Source organism: Polychytrium aggregatum, assembly GCF_025602895.1.
Source record: "Polychytrium aggregatum strain JEL109 chromosome Unknown BJ171scaffold_9, whole genome shotgun sequence".
NCBI lineage: Eukaryota > Fungi > Chytridiomycota > Chytridiomycetes > Polychytriales > Polychytrium > Polychytrium aggregatum.
Window position 1 is genome coordinate 1037008 of NW_026516211.1, and position 21911 is coordinate 1058918.

The 21911-nt window shown below is 57.3% G+C and overlaps 7 protein-coding genes across 7 annotated transcripts; 5 read left to right on the top strand and 2 right to left on the bottom strand.

Moving 5' to 3' along the window:
- Window positions 1-418: 418 nt before the first annotated feature.
- Window positions 419-2971, top strand: BJ171DRAFT_579464 (CTLH/CRA C-terminal to lish motif domain-containing protein; the record flags this gene model as incomplete). The annotated part of the gene is made up of 7 exons (XM_053113969.1): window positions 419-505; window positions 724-903; window positions 1163-1375; window positions 1495-1621; window positions 1681-1910; window positions 2267-2593; window positions 2870-2971. The coding sequence occupies 7 exons, from the start codon at window positions 419-421 to the stop codon at window positions 2969-2971; spliced, it is 1266 nt and encodes a 421-aa protein (XP_052969188.1).
- Window positions 2972-3192: 221 nt separating this feature from the next.
- BJ171DRAFT_421458 (concanavalin A-like lectin/glucanase domain-containing protein) lies at window positions 3193-4684 on the top strand (the record flags this gene model as incomplete). The annotated part of the gene is made up of 2 exons (XM_053107487.1): window positions 3193-3601; window positions 3735-4684. 2 exons carry the CDS (start codon window positions 3193-3195, stop codon window positions 4682-4684), a joined length of 1359 nt encoding a protein of 452 aa, XP_052969189.1.
- A 1352-nt stretch (window positions 4685-6036) lies between these two features.
- BJ171DRAFT_421272 (large subunit ribosomal protein 29) lies at window positions 6037-6228 on the top strand (the record flags this gene model as incomplete). The annotated part of the gene is made up of 1 exon (XM_053107478.1): window positions 6037-6228. The coding sequence occupies one exon, from the start codon at window positions 6037-6039 to the stop codon at window positions 6226-6228; it is 192 nt and encodes a 63-aa protein (XP_052969190.1).
- A 2385-nt stretch (window positions 6229-8613) lies between these two features.
- On the top strand, window positions 8614-11491 carry BJ171DRAFT_312124 (uncharacterized protein). The gene is made up of 12 exons (XM_053107108.1): window positions 8614-8830; window positions 8938-9192; window positions 9434-9733; window positions 9833-9883; window positions 9996-10075; window positions 10151-10301; window positions 10449-10563; window positions 10691-10779; window positions 10864-10941; window positions 11034-11142; window positions 11272-11388; window positions 11485-11491. Exons 1-11 carry the CDS (start codon window positions 8648-8650, stop codon window positions 11301-11303), a joined length of 1443 nt encoding a protein of 480 aa, XP_052969191.1. The 5' UTR covers window positions 8614-8647; the 3' UTR covers window positions 11304-11388; window positions 11485-11491.
- Window positions 11492-12196: 705 nt separating this feature from the next.
- On the bottom strand, window positions 12197-15302 carry BJ171DRAFT_312086 (kinase-like domain-containing protein). Its single transcript, XM_053107107.1, has 14 exons — window positions 15081-15302; window positions 14762-14985; window positions 14602-14666; window positions 14452-14499; window positions 14315-14336; window positions 14014-14199; window positions 13822-13938; window positions 13597-13701; window positions 13385-13472; window positions 13132-13282; window positions 12760-12915; window positions 12584-12685; window positions 12355-12485; window positions 12197-12201 (listed from the first exon to the last, which is right to left on the bottom strand). Exons 1-13 carry the CDS (start codon window positions 15161-15163, stop codon window positions 12381-12383), a joined length of 1452 nt encoding a protein of 483 aa, XP_052969192.1. The 5' UTR covers window positions 15164-15302; the 3' UTR covers window positions 12197-12201; window positions 12355-12380.
- A 744-nt stretch (window positions 15303-16046) lies between these two features.
- Window positions 16047-17245, top strand: BJ171DRAFT_558153 (S-adenosyl-L-methionine-dependent methyltransferase; the record flags this gene model as incomplete). The annotated part of the gene is made up of 3 exons (XM_053113135.1): window positions 16047-16401; window positions 16685-16874; window positions 16978-17245. The coding sequence occupies 3 exons, from the start codon at window positions 16047-16049 to the stop codon at window positions 17243-17245; spliced, it is 813 nt and encodes a 270-aa protein (XP_052969193.1).
- Window positions 17246-17362: 117 nt separating this feature from the next.
- BJ171DRAFT_495685 (T-complex protein 11-domain-containing protein) lies at window positions 17363-21519 on the bottom strand. The gene is made up of 3 exons (XM_053110160.1): window positions 20364-21519; window positions 19082-20029; window positions 17363-18873 (listed from the first exon to the last, which is right to left on the bottom strand). Exons 1-3 carry the CDS (start codon window positions 21207-21209, stop codon window positions 17701-17703), a joined length of 2967 nt encoding a protein of 988 aa, XP_052969194.1. The 5' UTR covers window positions 21210-21519; the 3' UTR covers window positions 17363-17700.
- Between the last annotated feature and the right edge of the window lie 392 nt (window positions 21520-21911).

A 21911-nucleotide genomic window follows, 5' to 3' on the forward strand; every position in this document is an offset into this window, starting at 1 on the left:
GCGCTTCATGGGCCTGATTTGCAGCGGTCGAGGCGGTGGTAGCTGTGCTGCTCGCGGCCCACCAAGGCCAATGGCTCCAGCATCAACAAGCCTTTTGTGGACCTGCATATCAGGAGATAGACAGCCCCTGCACTCTCTTCATGCCCGCCGAGGCCCAGGGGCGCCGGCCGCCGTCAGTCCGATGCCAATGTGGGTCCGTGGGAAGTACCGGCAGCGCTGTTCCCAGGGGCCTGCATCGGCCTGGCGCGGCGGGGTTGGAGCGGAGCAGTTCGGCCGCTGCTTTGATCGGGCCGCCCTCCCGGCGTCGCCCTTGCCTCCTCTTCACCCGCATCTCCATAGGGGCCAAGCCGCTTGCTCGCTCGTCGATTCTCTGGCTCATCCACCCATCCATTCGTCCATCCCCGTGTCTCGCGCAGCTATGGACCGCTTCAAGCTCAACAACGACGGCATCATTCTTCTGGAGAAGCCCTTCATCCAGGCACGTCGGCCCTCCCCGGACGCCTTGGTCCATCCGAGGCCTATTTCAGCTACTCCCGCCGCTTCGCTGGAAGACATCCATCACTCTCATTGATTATTCGCACAGCAAGACAAGTGTCTGCTTCGACCGTCTCCGCTGAGAGAGCTCGCTGCTGCAGAGCATCCTCGGCTGTGCGATCCGTATAATGGTCGCGCTCATACCGTCGCTGCATCCTCGTACTCTCGCCTCGTACTCTCGCCTCGTAGGTTCCCTATGAACAATTCAAGCGGGCGTTTCGCACCTACCAAAAACTCATTGAGAAGGAAATGACGAATGTCACCCAAGCAGCCAGCGACTTGCAGAGCAAGGCTTCGGGTTTGAAGTCCGAGGACGCCTGTCAGGCTATCGACGGCATGGTTGCCAAACTCCAGCATCTCAAGAGAAAGGTCAGACTGAAACCACATTTTCTCGCGGCCCGCAGGACAGCAAATGCATTGTCTGTGTGGATTTCATGTGCTTCGCTCCGCAGCGTTGAAGCCCCATGCCGAATATCGTCGCTGTGGGCGCTGGACGGCGTGATTGCAGCATCCGAGAACACCGACTTCCCATATCGAGAGTCATCGTGCAGCAATGTCCGAAACAGCGAGCTGACAGGGCTTCTGTTGTTGTGCCATGACTCGTTCGCCCCACGTTTTGCACCGACAGATCGACGCCATCAAGTCCGAAGAGGAGACATTCTCCGAAAGAACCCGCGCACGCCTCGAGCATCTTGCCGAGTTTGCCGATATTCCCAGTGCCGAATGCGACGAATATACCAGATGGAGCAAGATTCGCCTCGACCGCGTGCTTGCTGACTTTCTCTTGCGGCAGGGATACATCAAGACCGTCAAGGATCTGGCCAAAGACCGAGACATGGAGGTAGTGCCCAACGCTGCGAGTGTCTCAGAGAAATGAAGTGGGCGGTTGCATTGGATTGATGAGCGTCGGTATGGGTCTGCAATCGGTTGCGGACTGACAGCATATCCTGCCGGCAATAGCATTTCCTCGACATTGAGCTATTTGTCCAGGCAAAGAAGATCGAGGACTCTCTCCTCAGCCATAGCTGCACCGAGTGTCTAGCTTGGTGCAAAGAGAACTCGTCCAACCTGAAGAAGATCAAGGCAAGTTGCTCTGCGATATGGAGACCGATGACCCCGGCGAGCCGTGGTTTGCTCATCTGCCAGGGGACCAGCCGGAACTGACAACCTCTCGGCTCTTTGCACGTCAGAGCACCCTTGAGTTCAATCTCCGGGTACAGGAGTATATTGAGCTTGTGCGTGTGGGAAAGCTCAAGGAAGCCATCCAATATGCCCGAAAGCACTTGACGCCGTGGTCGGCGACCCACCTCAAGGAGATTCAGAGGGCCATGGGACTGCTGGCTTTCCGCCCCGACACATCCAGTGAAACCTACAGGGTGAGCCGAACGCAGCGCCAGAGCGGGTCTAGAGTTGGCTGGGCTTGCCTGTTTGCCAAGAGCTGGCGAGGCTGTGGAGGTCTTGGCAAACGCTTGTTGCTATCCATGACGGCAGTGGTCAAGGCCCCGGGCACTCGGGGAGCCGGGCGGCTCTGGGGCAGACCATTTGGTTCGCCCCGAATCCCCCGAGCCACATTGTTGCCCGAATGGACACAGGGATTGTGAGAAGTTGTGGCATTGCGATGCTTGAATGCTCAGATGATATGGCGTTGCGATGATTGAGTACTGGGCGACTGACCATGCTACTCGCTGAAACCCACCGAACGACATCCCGGGACCCCGGCCCTGGCCTGCAGGAAGTCTACTCCGACGCCCGATGGGCCATGCTGCTGGAGCAGTTCCGCGTCGACAACTATGCACTCAACAACCTGACGAGCCAGCCCTCGCTCAAGACGTCGCTGCAAGCCGGGCTTTGCGCTCTCAAGTCGCTGGCTTGCTTCGAGGCCAAGAGCCAGAACCTCAACTGCCCTGTGTGCTCCGTTGAGAGCTTTGGGGCACTGGCCCAGAGCTTGCCAAACTCGCACCATGTCATCTCGTGCATCGTGTGCCCGATCTCCGGCAGCATCATGAACGAGGACAACGAGCCGCTCGTGCTGCCGAACGGATACGCATACTCCTCCGTGGTGCGTGTCCAGTGCTGGTGCTGGTGCTGGTGCTGCTGTTGATGAGCTGCTGCACTCTCTTTCCCTCATTCTCTTTCCCTCATTCAGCTCTCTGGGCTGCTTGCTGTGCCGACATCCCCGTTGCACCACGCCCCACCCGATCCGCCAATTCGCCCACCCCTTTCGTCTGCCGCGTGGGCGTCTGGGTGGACCGATGGGCTGATGGTTTGATCATTGATCGCCGCCGCCGCCGCTAACGACTCGTCCGGGCACGGCCCATCTGCTCCCTCCTGCCAGGCCCTCAAAGAGATGGCCAGCCGAAACAACGGCGAGGTTACTTGCCCCCGCACCGGCCAGACATTCCTGTTCAAGCAGGCCAAGAAGGCCTTCATTGTCTGATCTGCTTCAATAGAGCGGCGTCCGTGGCGCACGGTGAAACGCACACAGCACAGCCACCTGGTCTCCCAGGCTGCCTTGTTCCTGGCTTGGTGCCTCGGGCTTTTCTCTGAGCCCCGCCTGGATCTTCGTCCGCTGCTCCTCTGCTCCTCTCCTACTGCTCCTGCTCCTGCCTCTGCTCCTGCGTCCCCCATCGAGAGCGGCTCCTCTTGCGCTGTCCTGCCATGTCTCGCCAGCTCGGCCCTGGCCCCGCGCAGGCCCTCGCTCGCCTTGCACTTGCCCTCTACTTCGTCTCCTGCGTGTGGGTCGGCGCCTCGCCGTTGACCAACGTCATCGCCTCCTACAGCGGCTCCAACTTCCTCAGCGGCTTCAGCTTCTTTGTCGGCGATGACCCGACCAACGGTTTTGTCAACTATGTGGACCAGAACACTGCCGTCTCCTCGAATCTGGTCTACTATCGCCCCGACCGCGGAACCTTTATCGTCGGCGTCGACAACACCTCCGTGGCCACTTCCAGCCGAGGCCGCGACTCGGTCCGGCTGACATCGACCGTCAGCTTTTCTTCGGGCCTGTTTCTCTTTGATATCGTGCACATGCCGACGGGGTGTGGACTCTGGCCTGCTCTCTGGACAAGTAGGTGCCCGCAGTGGCCTTGAATTCTTTGCTTCTCCCGGATCGCATTCGGCCGCTTCTTCCGCCTGCCTCTCCACGCTGCAGCCCGACCCCTCTCCGTCCGCTAACATTCCCTGGATCGACCCGTCCCCAGCCGGCCCAAACAACCCAAACAGCGGCGAAATCGACATTGTCGAAACAGTCAACAACCGGCCCGGCAACTCTCTCTCGCTTCATTCGGGCCCAGGTTGCTACTCTGCAATCAAGCGCACCCAGATTGCCAACTACAGCTCGCTGACCTGTGCCAACAACGCCAGCGCCCCGGTCCCCAACACTGGCTGCTCCAACTCTGTCCGTGGCGCTATGTACGGCGGCGACGGCTTCAACCAAATGAACGGCGGCGTATATGCTCTGCTCTGGGATGCCGGCGGCATTCAAATCTGGATGTTCCCCCGTTCCAGTATCCCGAGCGACGTCACCAAAGGCGCACCCGATCCATCCACCTGGCCCACGCCCATCGTCTCCTTCCCGTTCTATTGCTGCTCTGCATCAAACTTTGCCTACAACACCATCGTCCTCAACACTGACTTTTGTGGCAACTTTGCTGGCCCCACGTTCCTCAAAACATGTGGATCCGGAGGCAACTTTACCCGGGACCAGTCTTTCGATGCATGCGAGGATTTTGTCAAGAACAACTACTCGGCCTTCAATGAAGCTTACTGGGAGATCAACTACTTCAAGGTGTATTCAGTCGACTCGAGTAAGTATCCCGTGTCTTGCGTGCCGTTGGTGCAGAGCAGATTGATCGACGGGTCGGCTGGCTCGCGGGTTGACTGGCCAGGTACCAAGGCCTCCGCTCGTCCGGGACCTATCTGCCCAGCGAATGGTCGATGCCGATCCTCTCTTCAGCCGCTGTCGGCATCTGCTCGATCTCTGCTGGCACCATTAACCACGGACGACTGTTTCCCCGCAGGCAAGCCGTCGTTCAATACCCAAAACGTTCCGGCCGGCACCTGCCCCAAAGTATCGATGGCACCGCAGCTGGTTTCGTCGCTGTTCAGCCTTGCTTTGGTTGGAGTTGTATCCCTCTTTGCCCTGCTATAGACTCAGATGTATTATGATCAGGCGACACATCAGGCCACACAGGCCACATCAGGCCACACAGGCCACACGATGCTCTTCCATCCTGTGTTTTATCATGGCTTGTGTTGCGCGGCCATTGGGAACTCAATAATGTTCTATGTAGTACTTCCAAACATTAACGGGACGCCAAGTGTCGTGGCAGGGAGCTGTGATGAGCGAGCGGTGATGATCAACGAGGAACGTATTGAGCCATCTTACTGCCGTCGCTGTTGCCGGTCATTTTGGGTCGGGTGTCGGCCGACATCGCAAGTCCATAGTCCCCGCTGGTGGAATCCGACACACATCCCTGCTCTGCCTCCACGATATGGATAGCCGTTGCGGATGATGGATGTATGTGCATCCAGATTGGGAATGAGCAGCAATCGGAAGCTGGTCGCCGATGCTGGTGCAACCAGGAGCGATTTCAGGCCAAAGCCGGGACGGCTTCAAGCACGTGACATGCTGTGGCTTTGTCTCGCGGTTGATATGGCGATGGCTGGGCGGCTCTCTTTTGAATTCCCTCTATCACAAGCCCATTTGTATCCATAGGTAGCTATCGTGGGCGACGCATACTGAGCGCCATATGCCGAGGCCCATCCATCCATCCATCCGTCCATCCATCCATCCATCCATCCATCTATCTTCACCGCTCGTCGGTGGGTGGATGCCTCACCCGGACGACCCCATTATCACGGATTGGGCCAAGCCAATTGCTGGTTCAAGACAATCACGCACCGACAACCTCCGAACAAACGAGCCCTCGTGGCCAAGCTGCGGCATCGGCGAGCGCCACGGTTTCTTGGCTAGTCGCTCTCGAGCAAGACCTGAATGGTCGACGCTGGCGTTGTCGTTTGAGAAGGGGCTGCCTTGGCCTGCAAACCCCTCACCCACCATGTCGAGCCGGCCGAACAGAAAATAGAGCCATGCGCACGAATCTGCGCCGATCAAAATGAGGCATCGTGCTCACACTCTCAACGGCATCGTGTCTACGATTCTATCTGGATATCCGACCTGCAGCTCGGAGTGCGACTCTGGCGACCAACCTTACCCCCCCCCACCCGCAAGGATCGACTGATGGATAGATGGATGGACGAGCGGATAGGCGCGACTGGCTTGGACTCGGCCTTATGGCTCGGGTGCGCTGTGAGGCGTGGCTGCCTCACATTCGAGCAGCACAGTCGCTAACCGTTGTTTCCTCGTGGCTGCCGTCCCGTAGGTATAGCCTAATTCATCGGGAGAAATGGTTTGTATCGGGTGCGATCAGTTGCCGCAGAGCGTGCGCCGCATTGAAGCTCGACCGTCTGGGCGTGCATCTGCGGGCTTGGTCCTGACCGATGCCCCATTTGCGTGTCATTCAGGCCAAGTCGAAGAACCACACCAACCACAACCAGAACAAGAAGGCTCACCGTAACGGTATCAAGAAGCCCAAGAACCACAAGTACCCTTCTCTCAAGGGTGTTGACCCCAAGTTCCTGCGCAACCAGCGTTTTGCCAAGAATGGCATCCGCAACGGTGAGTGTCTGTGACCCCTGGACCGGCTGCGTCGATCCAGCCCACTGATCCGCGCATATGGCAACGGCCAAGTCCAGTGCACTGATGCCTTCTCGTTTGTGTTTCTGCCACCAGCCAACAAGGACGAGTAAATTGCTTGTGGTGGCTGCGAGCCGTGTGTGGTAGTCGGATTCCCATCGAGGCGCATGGCAGCTGAGCCTGTGCCGGTCGCCCTCTTTGCATGCGATGACGACGTACGGCTTGGATTGTGTGCGCCATATATTTCAATATATGTAGCCTAAATCGAAACGAGACACGATGTGGATGGCATGTGGGGTGGTATTGATTGATTATCATCATCATCGGGCTGAATGCAGTGCCGCCCACATTGAAACGGAACGGCAACGAAATCCATTTGCTGGGAAGGCGACGACATGTTCGATTGTTTGCTCAGCGTGCTGTGGCAAACGAGCCGAGAAGCAATGCTGCCCATCGCCATGTCCGCATTCCCACGCATCCCACAGTGCCTTCCAGGCGATCCTGTGTGCCTGGTGTGATTGGGGTTGATCAATTGGGGTCGACAGCTTCGATTCCAGCATACCCGTCATTCACAGACGCTTTCGACCCCAACCGCACGGTGGCCATCTGCCGTCATCAGCGTCTCCGAAGCATCCGAAGCATCCGAAGCATCCGAAGCATCCGAAGCAGCAAGACTGCCGTCGCTTGCATCGACACTGCTCGCGTCGTCGGCTGGCAGATTCGCATCCCTGCCGGCCATGAGCGCCGACGAGCTGACCCTCACCGTCACGCTGACGGATGTGACCTTCAGCCGCGAGGGCTACTATTTCGTCCTCCTCCAGCTCAAACACGACGGCGAGCTTACGGGCCCCAAGAACCGGACCGAGGTCTGCAGCCGAGTGACGGCGCCTGTGTTTCGCACAAGCACCTTTAAATTCGATCGAGCTATTGCCACCAAGTCGCCCGAGCTCGAGCTGACCGTCAACGAGATCATCACCGCAGCCGATGGCAGCAAGGCGGTCAAGATCATCGGCGGCAATGTGGTTTCGCTGAGCGACATAGCATCGGATCGCTCGGGACAGCGACAGTCCAAGATCACCCATCTCTATGCTACCTCAGAATATGCCCAAACCCTCGGCGGCAACAAAAAGAACCTCCGCAACGGAGTGGCCACCGTGGGCAGACTGACTCTCACGTTTGTGTGCGAAGGTAGGCACCGCGATCGGTTAGGGTCGCCCCACCTAATGAAGCCTCGTTCGGGCCCGTATCCGACAGAGTCTCATCGCCCATCCCTTTGACGACAGGCAGTGCCCTTCCCAAACCCGAGCAGGTCAGCAAATCAACGATCGAGGCCGGTAAGCAACTCGGGCGTCTCTCTGGTTCAAAGTTGCGGTGTTGGGCCGACGCGATAGCGACTGCTCTCGGTTAAAAATGGCTATGACTATAACCCGATACTTTGTTCTTCGCGGCCATAACGATGGCTGGATGCTAGATCATTCTCCCAAGGCAGATCGTGGTGAGTCTTCAAGAACGGCACGCTTACGACTGCGGATCGCTCAGAATGTTGCCCCAAGGGTGGGCTGTACTGAGCCTTTCGCTTCTCCGCATCGACCCAGCGCTGCCGGCCTGGAAGGAGGTCCATGTTGAGGCCCCCCCTCAGAGACAATTTGAGCATGAACGTGCCCGAGACGCTGTGCCAACACCCAAGGAAGCCACAACCACAGACCATCCGAGCGAACCCACCGAGCCCAGCGAGTCACCGCAGCTACCAGCACCACAGTCTCCAGATCCGACCTGGCGCCAGGGTGAGTCGTGGGAAACAGGATTCCAGGAGCCTTCATCTCCAGCACGGTTGATCTCTCGGCCGCCTGACCGTTTCGATGTGACGTCAGACGTCCCATTCTGTTTCCAGGAACAAGCGCCGCATCCCGGACACCGGATACGACTGTTCGTCCACGAGGTCTGGGGACTGCCGGTCGCAAGCCCAACCAACGAGAGCGGTACTGTATCGGCATCACCGGTATCAGTGTTTGTCTCGGCTCGAGTCCATGACCCTGCATCAACATTGCCTAAGAGAGGAAGCTATGCTACAAGCGCCAGTTATGCTTCCACGGGCGGGTAAGCTCCAGCCCCCAGGCAATTGACTAGGTTCCTGTGATCCCGCGATACCTCTCTAACCTGCTCGTTTGCAGCGAAGCACTCATTGCCGAGTGTCTGACTTTGGACCTCGACGAGCCTTATTCTCCATCGAGCGCACCAAACCTCAACATCTCCGTCATCAACAGCACCACGGGCGATGCTATTGTGGCTTTTCTCTTTCCCGTCTCGACCATATACTGTCCCTCCCATCGACAGCTCAACGTGATCCTCAAAGGCGCTGCCAATGGACTGAGCTCGCCCCTGTTTTTGCGGCTCGGCATTGTCTCCATCAACACGATGGTTGATTCTGTCCGGCTACTGCAGCAGGAGTATTCCGGTCCCATGACCTTCTTCCAAATCCAGCCGCGCGGGATCAACAACACGTTCCCATTCTCTATGAGATGCTATTGTGTCGTGCGACTCGTTCCAGACACTAGAGCCTATTTGGTGGCCATGGATCAACTGCAGCGGTCCTATATGGTTGGTCAATTCTCATGTAGCTCTGTGCTTGAGTGCCGGCCAAGCAACTTTCTTGATTCTGGAATCGCTAACTCATCAGCAATATCCACCTCTACCGATTTCACCAGGATGGCCATGAGTTCAGTTGCTCGCCGGTTGAGCCCGAGGTCACGTTGACTTTTGATGAACAGGGATGCCTCACCAACCTTGAGGAGCTCTACACCAAAGTATACATTCCGCAGCTGGCGTACTCACCCCGGGATGCCGACAAAGTGTATCCAAGGGCAGCCCGGAGCGGCAGATGCTATCAGATGACATGCGCCTCTGAGGCCACGGCATCTCCGACATGGAGCGATGCCTGCTTTATGTTTGCGTTACCGGCGGTATGTGCCCAGCAAAGTCGCAGGCGACAGCGTCTCGACCCGTGTTCGGTGATCTCGTGTTCGGTGATCTCGTGTTCGGTGATCTCGTGTTCGGTGATCTTGGATGTTGCTGCTTGCATTCCCATACCACATTGGTTGTGGATGGCTCCACTGTCTCATTACCAGCCAAGGCGATATGTACGTCACTTCTATTCGCTCATACTGTTGCTCTTGCTTACTCTGCAACTCTGACATGATCCAGCCTGAAGTTGGACCAGACACAGGCTTCGCTATCGAGCTCTATCGCTGCGGCGTGGCCCAGTTTGATGGCGGCCCCCAGCCCCATCCAAATCGCGAACTTGATCGGCCGCTTATCCAAGACATGGTTTGCTACGCCACCATCGGGCTGCAGAGCAGCGGCGCTCTCAAAGTCCCACAGGCAGGCGGCGGAGTCGATCTGGACCATGTCAAAGTCAATTTCGTCGGTCGATTTGCCTCGTTGGGCGAGCGAAACAGCGTCCCGACCCTTCGGCTCTCGCTTATCCTTCCGGATATTCGCCTGGTAACGACGAGCTGCAATTGATTGTAAAGATTATATGCAGTCCACAGGACGACCTTCTCGCTTGCTCGAATCATTCTAATCGAATCTGGTCACCTGCAGGACACTTCGTCGGGTCCTGACCCATCCAAGACCTCTCCCACCGTCACCCAGGTAACGCGTTCACCAGATGTTGAAGCAAAGCAGCCAGGAGCTGTCCTGATGCACAAGCTACGCCGAATCTACTGCGCAAGCGGAAATACACTGACATTAATAGAACACTCAGGTCCAGGAGCCCAGGACGGATCGAAAATCAAGTCTCAGCCAAGAAAACAAAGCCTCAGCAGGGCCATCTGCACCGCAAAGGTCTGTAACGAGCGGCTCAAGGCTTCTCGAGCGTGATGACAAAGAGTCTGACCCTCGTTCCTTCACTCGGCATAGGAACAAGAGCAAGGCTGGTCACAACCATGACGACACACAAAACCAAAGAGTCATCGACAGGTTGTTGCTGGAAATCGAGTGTCGCTCCGAAGCCATCCGAAGGGTTGGAGAAGATCTGATTCGAGTTCGCCAGCTCAATGCGCATCTGGAGGTAGGATCGGCAAAGGCTTGCTGAAATCTGCAGGGTCCTGCACCCATCAAAGCCGACGATTACATCAAGCAAATTGATGCGCATTTCAACTCGGTGAGATGGCTGCTTATCGGTGGTATGTTGAAACGACACGGATCTGTGGATCAGGAAGCCAACCGAAACCTTCGAATGGTTGTTGCGAGCCACGAGTCTAAAGCCGGGTACCTCATCGAAGCGGTCGACATTGAAACGCTCTCTCTGGATGAGATCCGGAGACGATATGATATCCTTTTGATTTGATCAGCCTGGAAGAATACCGCCAAAGATCCACCTGTTCCATGTCTAGCTAACCTCTTGTGACGCGGGCCATATCCTTGACTCTCACGATATCCTTTATTGTTCGACGGTACCCGTCCTCGCTGGCAAGCTGCGGCAAGAAAAGCTTATAAACCGCGGACTGACCGAGAGACTTGAAGAGGCACAAGCGGCAGCGATCGAGGTACATGGACAGGAGACTGTGATCATTTCGTGGCTGACAACGCTCGGGGGAGCGTCGCCAAATGCTTATTCTATGGACGCACAGAAAAATGAGATACAGAAAAAACTCTTGGAACTCCGGCATGCCCATACAACACAGCAAGTCTATGTACAGAAGCTGCAGGTTCACATCTTCATCATGAGTCAATCAATCTGAGACGCTTGCTGTTGGATCGGCTTGGGGCCTCTGATCCTTTGGCTGTTATTGCCGCCCAGGACAGTGTTGCACGACAAACGCAGTACAAAAAGCTCGTCAAGTCGCAGGAAGAAGTCATACAGAGAATGGGGATGCTGCTGAAGGAGTCGCTCAGTATCCAAAAGAAAGGTAAATTCCGCTGGTGCTGCAGCGCTCCCCCGGATGATATGTGGCCGCACATCGCCGCACCACCGCATCGCCGCATTCGTCCAACCAAACATCTATTTGCGTTCGTGACCCATCGCTATCACAGAAAAGCTGGACGATTTTTTGAAATCTGTACAGATTGATTCGTCCGAGTTCGATTTGGGCCTCTACAGGCTACTTGCGGACGAGAACCAGGAGCTAAAGCGCAAGCTGCGCCAGTTTGAGCAGGTTGTTTCGGCCACAATGTCCCGTCGCTCGACTGAATGCCTTATATATGAGCCAGAGCTAATGCAATCACAATACAACATCCCAACGATTGAAAAGCGCGAGGAAACAAAAACAGATGACAAACCGGGCAAACCTGATAGCAAGGACAAGTCGGTGACCCTTTTGGATCTGCATGCACAGGGGACTCTTGGGTTCATGCGTTTCCAGTCAATGAGCTGACCTGCTGACATCTTGCTTCCAGAGAGATTGCGGACTTGCGCTCGGCCTCTGACAACTTCCGACTTCTCATGAGGGCTGAGCGAGCAGAAACCAGAGTGGCGGCGCTCGAGCAGCAGGTCTGCGTATGCGAACAATCCAGTCCGTCGCACCGCCGTTCTCAGGCGATGCACTTGCCAGGCGGCTCTGACCATATGATGAAAACAGATCATTGATAGCGCCAAGGGGTTTTCCAAGGAAACTGCCGAACTCAAGTCGACGATAGCCATCCTCAAGGCCAGGAGCGAGGTGTTGCCAGCGGCATCTCTGGTGAATGTGGGTATCTCCATCAAAGACAAGAGCAATCTCTGCTCACCCAGCTGATATGGCACCAACTGTTGTCCCGTCTGGTATCCATCCCAGGCCCAGAGCACTCCCAAGTCCGAATGTCCAGAAACACCCAAATCGGCCACTCCGATATCCCTCAAGCTTCCCCGCAAGCCATCGGTACACTTGGAGCCAATGCCAGATGTCAAAGAATCAATGGCCAGGAGAGACACGACATCGTCCCCTTCGCCTGTAATATCGCAGCCGGGCTTTTGGACACTGCCCAAGGATCTTGTATTTGATCGCAAGTAGCCGAAAGTCAAGCGCCAACCCGTCGCGTGTGTCTCGGAGTCGCGAGATAGCGAGAATTAGCGCAACAGCCAGTATATGAATACAGGGTATAGATGTATCCGGAACATAGATGCGGCGATCTGTCGATAGTACCATAGACACTATGGGTTGAGCTATCATCATGGAGAGTCTTGAGATCCCGACGGATCCTGATCCAAGTTGGCCAAATCAACTGCCTGGCTGTGAAGCGACTGGCAGAATCGCTTGAATTCAAGTGGGTCTCCCTGAGTAGAAAGCGACCCATCGAGTGAGTCAGCGCAATGGCAGACAACAATTACTCAACGCCACTCATGAATGCCCGACAGGGGCCTCATGTGCGCACCTTTCGTTTTTGGAGATTCACCATGACCCGTTTCAGTACAGTCCGCAGCTGTGTTTCGCCCGTTAAAGGACACCGTCGCTTGTCCACCGTGGAGAACACAATCTGAGCCACGCTGGGTGTTAGTGGGCGGGATGAAAAACCATTCAGCGGATAGCCCGGTGCAGGTGGCAGCTTGCCTTTGAAAGCCGCTTGTTCACTTTGTGAGGGACGACAAACTCTTCGAGGACACGAGAGAGCACAGACAGCGCTTTGTCGATGGTGCGGCAGTTTAGATAGAACCTCGTTGTTCGTTCCGACAAGAGAAGTTCCCGCAAAGCCCGGCGTCGCTGAGTCTGTTTCAACAGAGTTTGTTGGTTGCGGTGTTGGTGTGGATATGGGCGCGGGGTCAGTGTTCAGCACAGCACAAATCAACCACATAGAGAATCTACGCCTCGACCGAAATGAGGGCAACAGCAGTAGAGCGCGGCTGAACAGCCCGACCAAATAGCATGGAATTTCGGCCGACCCGAAACAGATACTTGGGCGATGGGCAGTGCTGGTTGGCTTACCGAGGAGACGTCAAGCTCTGCCCCGCTCGAAAGGCAGCGATCTACCGGTTGGGAGAATGACACGATTCCTTTGTGCACTCGCTTACTGGGGCTGACAACCGATCCGGCAACAGCAATATCCTTCGCGAGGGTCTCTGGTTGTGAAAACGCGCTGATGTGGGGTTGTTGGTTATGTTATAGAAACAACGGGCATGGAAGTGCCTGCGTCCGCAAGTCGATACTGTCGTCCGTCGCCAGCATGGGCAACACCTACACAGGTTGCGTAGAATCCTCCAGATCTTCAGCCGGGGCGATGCGCTCGTTAATCAGATCAGCCATCTTGGTGACATCACCACATTTCCCTGTGAAGTAGCGCCCAGGCGATGTGATTAGTGTGTCGTATGCATGGTTCCGGAACACCAGGGGATTCGTACGCCAGTGAGGAGCTAGTTCGATGCATTCATTCCTGACTTGAGATGCACTCACCACTCTCAAGGAGAGGATTGGGGGCTTGAAACCATTTGTGGTCAATGATGTCATCCAACAAAAGTCGCTCCTCGGGATTGATCGTGAGAATGCCTCGGATGAGATCTAGAGAAGGGGGATCGATTGTAAGCTCGATATATATCGCAGACCGATCCGGGAGCTGGTCTTGCTCGCCTCCGGACGTTGGCGCTGAGGAGCAAGTTGGTCTTGCGGCCGCGAACCCACCAAAAGATGCTGCTCCGAGCCTGTTCCATGGAGCATGTTCGTTCAGGTTGCCAGAGCAGTGGTCGAAGTACAGACGATACTCGTCGTCGGCGGTGGTGGGCTCGGCCCAGGGGGTATCTATGCCATCCATGGATATCAAGTCAGCCAACAGAGGAATCCAAGGTCCGGCTCATATGCAGCTTGGGCACTTACTGCCGATGAGGAGGACAAACAGGATGACTCCTGCCGACCAGATGTCCGCCCGATCGCCGTCGTATCTGAGCTTCAGGACCTCGGGTGCAATGTACGGAGGGCTTCCACACAGGGTCTGCAGCACGCGGCGCTTGCCTTTGTGCATGAACACTGTCGACAGCCCGAAATCCGAGATCTTCAAGTTTCCTGGAATTCAGATCCGGCCGGCACATCGGCGCATCAGCACGGGGCTCGCATAGGGCCACGAAAGAGCCCTGACGACGACGACGCCACTGATGCGATATGTTCAGCAAAACCCCACCATAGTCATCCAACAAGAGATTCTGCACAAACAGCATAAGCGAAAGGACCGATGTGAATGCAGGCAGGAAATGCTCTACTGTTCCCAGCTTTGCCGAGTGGCAGCAGCAGCAGCATTGCTTGGAGCACTTCACTGACCTCGGGCTTCAGATCCCGGTGCGCTACACCCTTGCCGTGAAGGTATTCCTGGAGCAAAGGCACAGGCAGATCCAAATGCGGAGTCTGTGAGGAAGCAGACCGGCAATCGACAGCATGCTCGACAATGATTGCAAAGACGGCCAGCATTACCATCCCGGAAACAAGCTGAACGAAATAGAGATGGGCCAGATTCTCTTCGATCCCGACATCTGGAACTGGAGGGGCAAGGGATTCAGCCGAGCGCTCGGGCAGAGCCATCCCAGCGCTTTCTTCGTCGAACCATCGCTCGCGGCACTGGCAGAGGCATCACCTATGTGATTGAACAGTTCTCCGACGGCTGCATATTCCATGAACAGATAGATGTGACCGTCGTCTTCCTCGGTGCCCAGAAGCCGAATGATACTCTCGTGTTCGATGCCCGAGTGGATCAGGATCTCCTTGCGCAGACACTGCAGCTGGGCGGCCGCCGAGTCGTTCTTGCGGACCGTTTTTACGGCAATGTAGGAGCCGTTGTCATCTTGGGCAAGCTGTACTCTGCGGCGCTTCGAGCGTCAACACGGAATCGATGCGCAAGCCCTATTGCGCATGGATCAGGGGACCACACTCAGCGAAATGCACCGCTGTCTTACCTGGCGAAACCACCGACGCCGATGACGTCGAGCAAGAGTAGGTTCCGGATCCTTGGGCCAGCGGCTTTGGCTCTTTGGGACATGACGGAAATGAGACCCAGCGAAACCCGGGTGGCGGACCGACCGGCTGAGATCAGCACCGACCAGGGTCAGCGAGGAGGTGACGATACCCACGCCGAGCACAAACGCCATCGCCGCCATCGCCAATGTCCCATGCTGTGTCGATGCCCATGCTGCCGATGCCGATGCCGAGATGCAGACGACATTCCCATGACGAATACGATTGCCGTTGTCTCCTGCGGCTCGGTCGGCGCTGCTCCCGGCATCTGCCGATGACCCACGCTGCCCTGCCCTCTCTCCCATGCCGATCCCTCTTCTCCATCGCCCCCTCGCCCGCTTTTGCGTCGTCGCTGCCCACGCCGCCCTCCGGAAATCGCCGATCCCGCAACGGGAGCACTCGGAACCCCGGACACTCCCGGCTTCTCTCCTATCGGGCGTTCCCGGAGATCGGGCGCGTCCGGCTCGTCCGCCTCCGCTTTCCCCCGAACAAGCCAGACATAAATACCTGGGATATCCAGTCCAGTCCCCACCACCCACCACATCCGCTGCGACTGCGGACCAGCCTCGACCGATTGACTCGCCAACCGACCCGACCACCTCCTTGCCACCACAGCCGCCCTTCTGTCCGAAAACCAATCCTTGTAAGTTGTAGCGCCGCTCGCGTTGTGGCTCTCGACTTGGCTCTGATTCTCCACACACAACAGCCACCCAGTTCACACCCGCAGCCATGTCCATGTCGTCTGCGTGCATGTCCATGTCGTTCACATGCACGGCCGCCATGCTGCAGCTCACAGCTCACAGCCCACAGCCCATCTCACCACTCTGGCCATTCCTCCTTCAGTCAGCCCACGGTCTCTTGTCAATCCTTCTCATTCCAGACCCATCTCGCCACCCATCTCGCCACCCATGTCTGCCCAACAGTCCGACTTTTGGTCTCCCAGCCACTACTCGACCCACGCCGCCTTTGTCCCCGTCTTGACCAGCAACATCGTCACTCTCCTGGACCCCAAGCAGGACGAGCGCATCTTTGACCTTGGCTGCGGCGACGGCGTCCTGACCCAGGAGCTCGTCACCCGCTTTGGCGCTCGGGTCGTCGGCACCGACTCGAGTCCGGCCATGATCGAGGCTGCCAGGGCCAAGGCTGCAGCCGCCGGCATCGACGAGAGCCGCCTCCGATACGATGTTGTTGACGGCCAGAGGCTCGAGGAGGACATCGGCGACAGCTACAAGGGCCCTTATGATGCTGTCTTCAGCAACGCAGGTATGGGCATGCACCCCTGCACCCCTGCACCCCTGCACCCCTGCACTCATGCACTCATGCACTCATGCACTCATGCACTCATGCACTCGGTGGTATCCTTGGTGTGCGATGGTCTTGCCGAGGGATATATCCGCCACACCACATCCTTGCCATGCAGTGTCTGGTGTGCATCGTGGTGGTTCCCACGGCATCAGGCATGTGCGATTCGAGTCCCTTGTCCCTCTCAGACTCATCTCGCTCACCGCCATTCTGCCGCCTCATCTGCCACACGCCCTTTCCACAGCCATCCACTGGATGAAGCAAGATCCTGAAGCCGTCGTTCGCGGCGTCCGTCAGCTTCTCAGACCTGGCGGCCGCTTCGTCGCCGAGTTTGGTGGACATCTGAATGTCGCCACCATCCACTCGGCCTTGATTGCGGCGGTCGGTCGCCGAGGCAAGGACGGCGTCGAACTCTCGCCCTGGTTCTTCCCAACGTGAGTGTCGTCGACGTACATCCCATCCCATCCATACCATCCATCCACTCTCGGCTCTGGCCTTCGTGCTCACATTCACATCCATCCATTCACGATGTCACAGCGCCGACGAGTACAAGACCATTCTCGAGCGCAACGGCTTTGAGGTCGAATCTATCGGCCTGTTCCCGCGCCAGACAGATCTCCCCACTGATGTCGGTGGCTGGGTCGATACCTTTGGCGCGCCTTTCCTCAAGCCCTTTTCCGAGGCCGAGGCGGCGCAGATCCGACACGAGGTCGTCGAGCAGCTCAGACCGGTTCTCTGCGACAAGAACGGCAAGTGGGTTGTCGACTACGTCCGCCTCCGAGTCAGGGCCACCCTCAAGCCTTGAACATAGCCACTCCACTCCCTTCGCTGATGATTAGCCCAGATTCTCACGCGAGGGCATCGCAATTGATATTGGTTTTGATTTTGTTGGAATATATTGTTTGGAAATTGAAAATCGAATGTGAATGTGAATGTGAATGTGAATGTGAATGTGAATGTGAATGTGAATGTGAACGGAATCAAAACTCATCTCAAAATCACCGCACATTTCCTGGGTTCTTCAAATCGACTCAACCACCAGCAAAACTTGATTCAACTACAGGGTGCATGATAAATAGTAGAGTGTGCCTAATAGATAGCGTGCTGGAAGGCAAATCGCAAGCTGTCCTGTCTCCGGAACCGACATGACGCCGACACTGACAGCCCCCGAGTATCGCCGATATGGGCTGCCGAATCCACACCTGCATCACTTGGAAGCAAGGGCCTTGGCGCCAGAGCCGGACTCATCCTCGGGCACTCTCAGGCGGATCCGCTGGGGCTCTGCTCGGCCGAGATCTTTCTCAAGATGTCGTCGTAGTACTTTGCATGGACTTCCTTGGTGTGCTTCGTGAGCAGCACAAACTTGGTGACCAGCTCCTCGAGCTCGGTCTGGACGATATCCAAACCGTGGCTTGCCAGGGAGTCTCGCTTGAAAACACCACCCGTCAATTGAGCGCGAGCAATCGACTGCACCCGGCGGCTGAGCAGGGTGTACACCGGGTCCTTGTAAGACAGCGTCTTCTCGACCATTTGCTGGATGAGCTGCTTCTGCTCCGGTGTCAGTGTCTTGGGTGACAGGGCCGCGACGGGGGACCCGGTCGAGCTCGAGAGTGTTGGAGGGCGTCCTGTCTTGGGGCTCTGGGCGGCGGACTGCTTGGCAAAGACCGAATCGAGAGTTGCGACGATCTGCACCCACAGGTGCTCGATCGTTGTTTCTGGATCTCGCAGCAGGACAAAGAGCACCTCCTTCAGCTTGGAGACAGCGGCGACATCTCGCCTGAGCTCGGTGACAATGTTCTTTGCCAGCATGACCAGAGCCGCCACGATCGTCAGGGCCTGGGCTTCGTTCTGGTAAGCATAGAGCCGAGCAGCGTCGAGTTGGAGGGTTTCTGGAACAGACTTCATAGAAACGGCAGCGGTGGCATTGAAGACGATGCTGAGCATGGCATCGTGGAAGACATCCTCGAAGCGTATCTTGTTTTCGGGAGCGTCGATGTTCTCGGGGTTGCGAGCCGCCGAGATTTGGGCGAGATTCCTATATGCTGTCTCGAGCCATGCCGTGGTCTTTTCGAGGGTAAACGACCCGGCATGCAGGGCCTGCTCAAACTTGAGCTGCTCGTAGGACACGGCCTGGGCCTTGAGGTGAGGACGCAGGGCCTGCAGACGGTAGTTGGCCAGATCCACTTTCATGTCTTCCAAGATGTCCATGATCTTTTCAAAGACTGCGGCCAGGTCAGTCATGCCCTCGATCTGGCGAATGGGTGCATCGCGGATAGGCGCACACAGCGAGATCATCTTTGCGGTAATGTAGTGGATGCATCGCGGAATGTCGAAGACGTTGTTGTTGATCTGTTGCTGGATCAGATCGCCATCGAGGGCTTCGTTGATCTCCTGCGCTATGCGGCCGCCTGAGCTGACCATCGCCAGCAGTTGCTGTTTAGGCAAAGGGCAAGGACATGGCGGCGAGGTGGTGCGTTAGAAAGGCGGGCTGAGAGCTCTGGCGTCTCCGGACGTCCGCGGCATTTGGCTTACTAGTGCCAGTTCTGCAGTCGACATCGACGCTCGCTCTGCTGCGTCGACTCTCAAGCCCGCTTGCCGCCTTGTCCACGTAGCACCCACAGCAAGGGGATGGGCTGCTCACCTGCTTGATGTCTGCAATAAATGCAGGCAAATACTCCGAGAACTGGCCTCTTTGGAATTCACGGCGTGCCCCGTCGAAGAAGGCCTTCTTGGCAATGGTACGGACCTGCTCCTCGAGGGCAGAGCGCGGCGGCGGCTTCAGGCTGAAGTTTGGATCGAGAATCAACTCGTGCGCCAGCTGCTCGTTCGTAAGCTCGTTGGAAAACCCTGGTACGACATTCTGGAGCTTGGGGATGTCGCCCGTGGGAGTGGGCAGGTAGCGCGGCGGGTTGGCGGCAGGTAGGCCTGTCAACGATCCCGTTGGGGCGGACTCGACCGATTTTGCTGGGCTCCGCGATCTGGTGGGCGACCGGCTTGGAGATTGGCTCGAGGAGCTACGGGAAGTTTGAACCGAGTCAGAGCGATCCGTCGAAGTCAACGACGGGAATCGCTGGGGCGAGGTCGACAGCTTCGGGAGGGCACGGCCGCGACGGCCGTCAGGGCTGGGGTCGCTTGCCGTTGGGCCCTGGTTGGTCTGAGCCGCCCCAGGAACAGGAATGGGGCTGGATGCCGAGTGCGACGAAGGGTCGTCGACCGCATCGGATGTGCCGAGGACTTCGTTCTGGATCCTCTCTTGCTGGGCATGCAGCTTCTGCAGCGCTCGCTTGCCGAATTTGGCGAGGCGGGACTGGATTTGCCTCTGCTGCCTCTCGAGCTTGGGCTTCCACTCAACGTCAGCGTGGGGCTGGTCTCGCACAGAGAGCCAGAGGCGCTCCAACTCAATCCAGTGAGCGACCATGCCGTCGATCATCTTGCGGGTGTCTTCGGCTTTCCACTTCTGGAACGAGGCAAAGTAGGACGTCCATGCGTCGCTGAACTGCAGGGCGAGTTCATATCCCTTGGGCGTCGAGTACCCACGAGTCCAGTTTTCGAAGGACTGGATCATGGTCTCGGCTGCTTTGCTGAGGGCCTGCGAGCCGACGGCGCCGAGATGGCCATCCGAGAGACAGACATCGACATGGACACAGCAATATCCGAGCCGTGCAGGATGATGATGAGCGGCCAGATCGAGGAAGGGCACAGGGCAATAGATGGAGAGTGTTTGGGAGGAGGGGATTTAGGGGTGCGTGAGATTGTGAACTGGTCGATCCCGGGAGACGAAACAGGTCCGGCACGCGATTTGTCGCCGCCATCACCCAGGCCGGCCATGATCGACAACATGGCCATCCGGACAGCAACCAGTTGCCCAGAGCCAGCGGCCGGCTGCTTGGAGGCACAAATCAGCACACGAAAGCAACTCCTACCTTTTCCTCGTGACCGACATTCGGCATGGTGGCCTTCGGATGGGCAGCAATCATGTAGGAGCTCAGGAAGATGCGTGCCGGTGATTTCCACTCGGGGCGATCGTGGTGGGAGCGGTCTCGGGTCATGGCCCGGAGACGAGCAAACAGCTCCTCAACGGTCTTGATGAGCGGATCAGCCTGGATGAGCTTGACGACGTCGTCAAAGGCGAGGCGCATGACCTGGTAGAGCTCCAGGTCCGACTCGAGCAGACGAGCGATCGGGGCAGCGAGCTTGGCTGCCCTCCATTTGCGCTGGATGGCGGTTGCAGCAACGAGACGCACGGACTCGTATTCGGGGCGTTGGCCGCCACTCTCAACGAATCGAGAGCGCGGAATGCACTTGAGACGCTGCGAGAGGCCGGGGGTAATGTACAGACGGTCCTCCAGAGACTTGCAGAGCAGCTCGGCCTGGATGGCGCGCCGGAGAGCCTGGAGCTCGGCGACCTTGCGAGCATGCGTGACAGCCTCCCGGCTCTTGCGGACCTGCTCCTCAATCAGAGTCTGGCGGTTCTGCTCGGCGTGGGCGATGGACTCATTCAAATGGATGCCTCGCATCATGCTCTTGGTGCGGAGGCGGTGGTGGTGCTGGGCGAGGGTGTCGCGGATGTACGAGTATCGCCGGGCCAGCTTCAAGCGACGGGCCTCCAAGAATGCATTGCGCCGAGAGGCGGGGGTGGACGTCTTGAAGACCGCTTGGCTCTTCAGGCCGTGGGATTCAAACCGCTCTGCAACAAAGTGGGGCTTTTTGGATTTTTGCACCAGCCCAGAGGCGTCGAGAGACCAAAACGCAGCCGAGTTCTGGTTCATGGCGAGCGAGCGAGCGAGAGGTGATGCTGGCGAGCTGGGGTCTGGAAGACGGGATAGTGTGCGAACTTGTGAGAGAGAGGATGGACCCTTGGAGGACGGACTGGGACCACGGGATGCTTGGATGGCAGAATGCGGGGCGAGAGAGATGCAGGAAGAAAGAGGTCGCGGACGGGGCCGGCGATGAAGCGGGTCGCTGGGCGTGGGATTCGGGGGAGGGATCGAGCTGTTCGATCCGCCTGGCGAGAGTGGTTCGTCTGTGGGATCGTAGACAATTTGTAAGCGCGGCCGACGACGCAGACGACGACAAACCAGCGACGGAGATTGAAATCGGGCAGGAGCAGTCCAAATATGGAGACACGCACCGAAGAAAGAGAAGGCGATGGAAGGCGGTCAGGAAGGCCAAGTGCTCCGTGCGAGTCGGGGGGTGGATGTGCAAGGCCAGAGGCAGTGCGAGAAAGGAAGCGTCCTTCGGGAGGGGGCTGCTACCGAAGGATGCGGCATATATTTGCGGTGCTGATGCAAGGTTTGGGGGCGAGATGGCCTCGCAATCTGCCCTGCCCTCTGTCCTGCGCAAGCAGGCCGGGATCAGGCAACAGCACACCTTGTTCCAAAAATAGGGACATGTTTGTCTTCTGTTGGATCAGCGGCTTTGCCAAACACATCGGGCGCTCAGCTGACGACAGTTCGGACAAGATATTCGTC

What these genes read in the sequence shown, in the direction of transcription:
- BJ171DRAFT_495685 (XM_053110160.1), bottom strand. Translation starts at nt 21,209, where the DNA reads ATGAACCAGAACTCGGCTGCGTTTTGGTCTCTCGACGCCTCTGGGCTG. An exon ending in ATGTCGGTCACGAGGAAAAG is followed by an intron (nt 20,030 to 20,363) that starts GTAGGAGTTGCT and finishes GTCGGCTCGCAG; the next exon opens with GCCCTCAGCAAAGCAGCCGA. An exon ending in TTATTGCAGACATCAAGCAG is followed by an intron (nt 18,874 to 19,081) that starts GTGAGCAGCCCA and finishes TTGCCTAAACAG; the next exon opens with CAACTGCTGGCGATGGTCAG.
- BJ171DRAFT_312086 (XM_053107107.1), bottom strand. Translation starts at nt 15,163, where the DNA reads ATGTCCCAAAGAGCCAAAGCCGCTGGCCCAAGGATCCGGAACCTACTC. An exon ending in GGCGTCGGTGGTTTCGCCAG is followed by an intron (nt 14,986 to 15,080) that starts GTAAGACAGCGG and finishes GAAGCGCCGCAG; the next exon opens with AGTACAGCTTGCCCAAGATG. An exon ending in ACCGGGATCTGAAGCCCGAG is followed by an intron (nt 14,337 to 14,451) that starts GTCAGTGAAGTG and finishes CTGTTTGTGCAG; the next exon opens with AATCTCTTGTTGGATGACTA.
- BJ171DRAFT_312124 (XM_053107108.1), top strand. Translation starts at nt 8,648, where the DNA reads ATGGTTGATTCTGTCCGGCTACTGCAGCAGGAGTATTCCGGTCCCATG. An exon ending in CCTCTCCCACCGTCACCCAG is followed by an intron (nt 9,884 to 9,995) that starts GTAACGCGTTCA and finishes TAGAACACTCAG; the next exon opens with GTCCAGGAGCCCAGGACGGA. An exon ending in AGCTCAATGCGCATCTGGAG is followed by an intron (nt 10,302 to 10,448) that starts GTAGGATCGGCA and finishes TCTGTGGATCAG; the next exon opens with GAAGCCAACCGAAACCTTCG.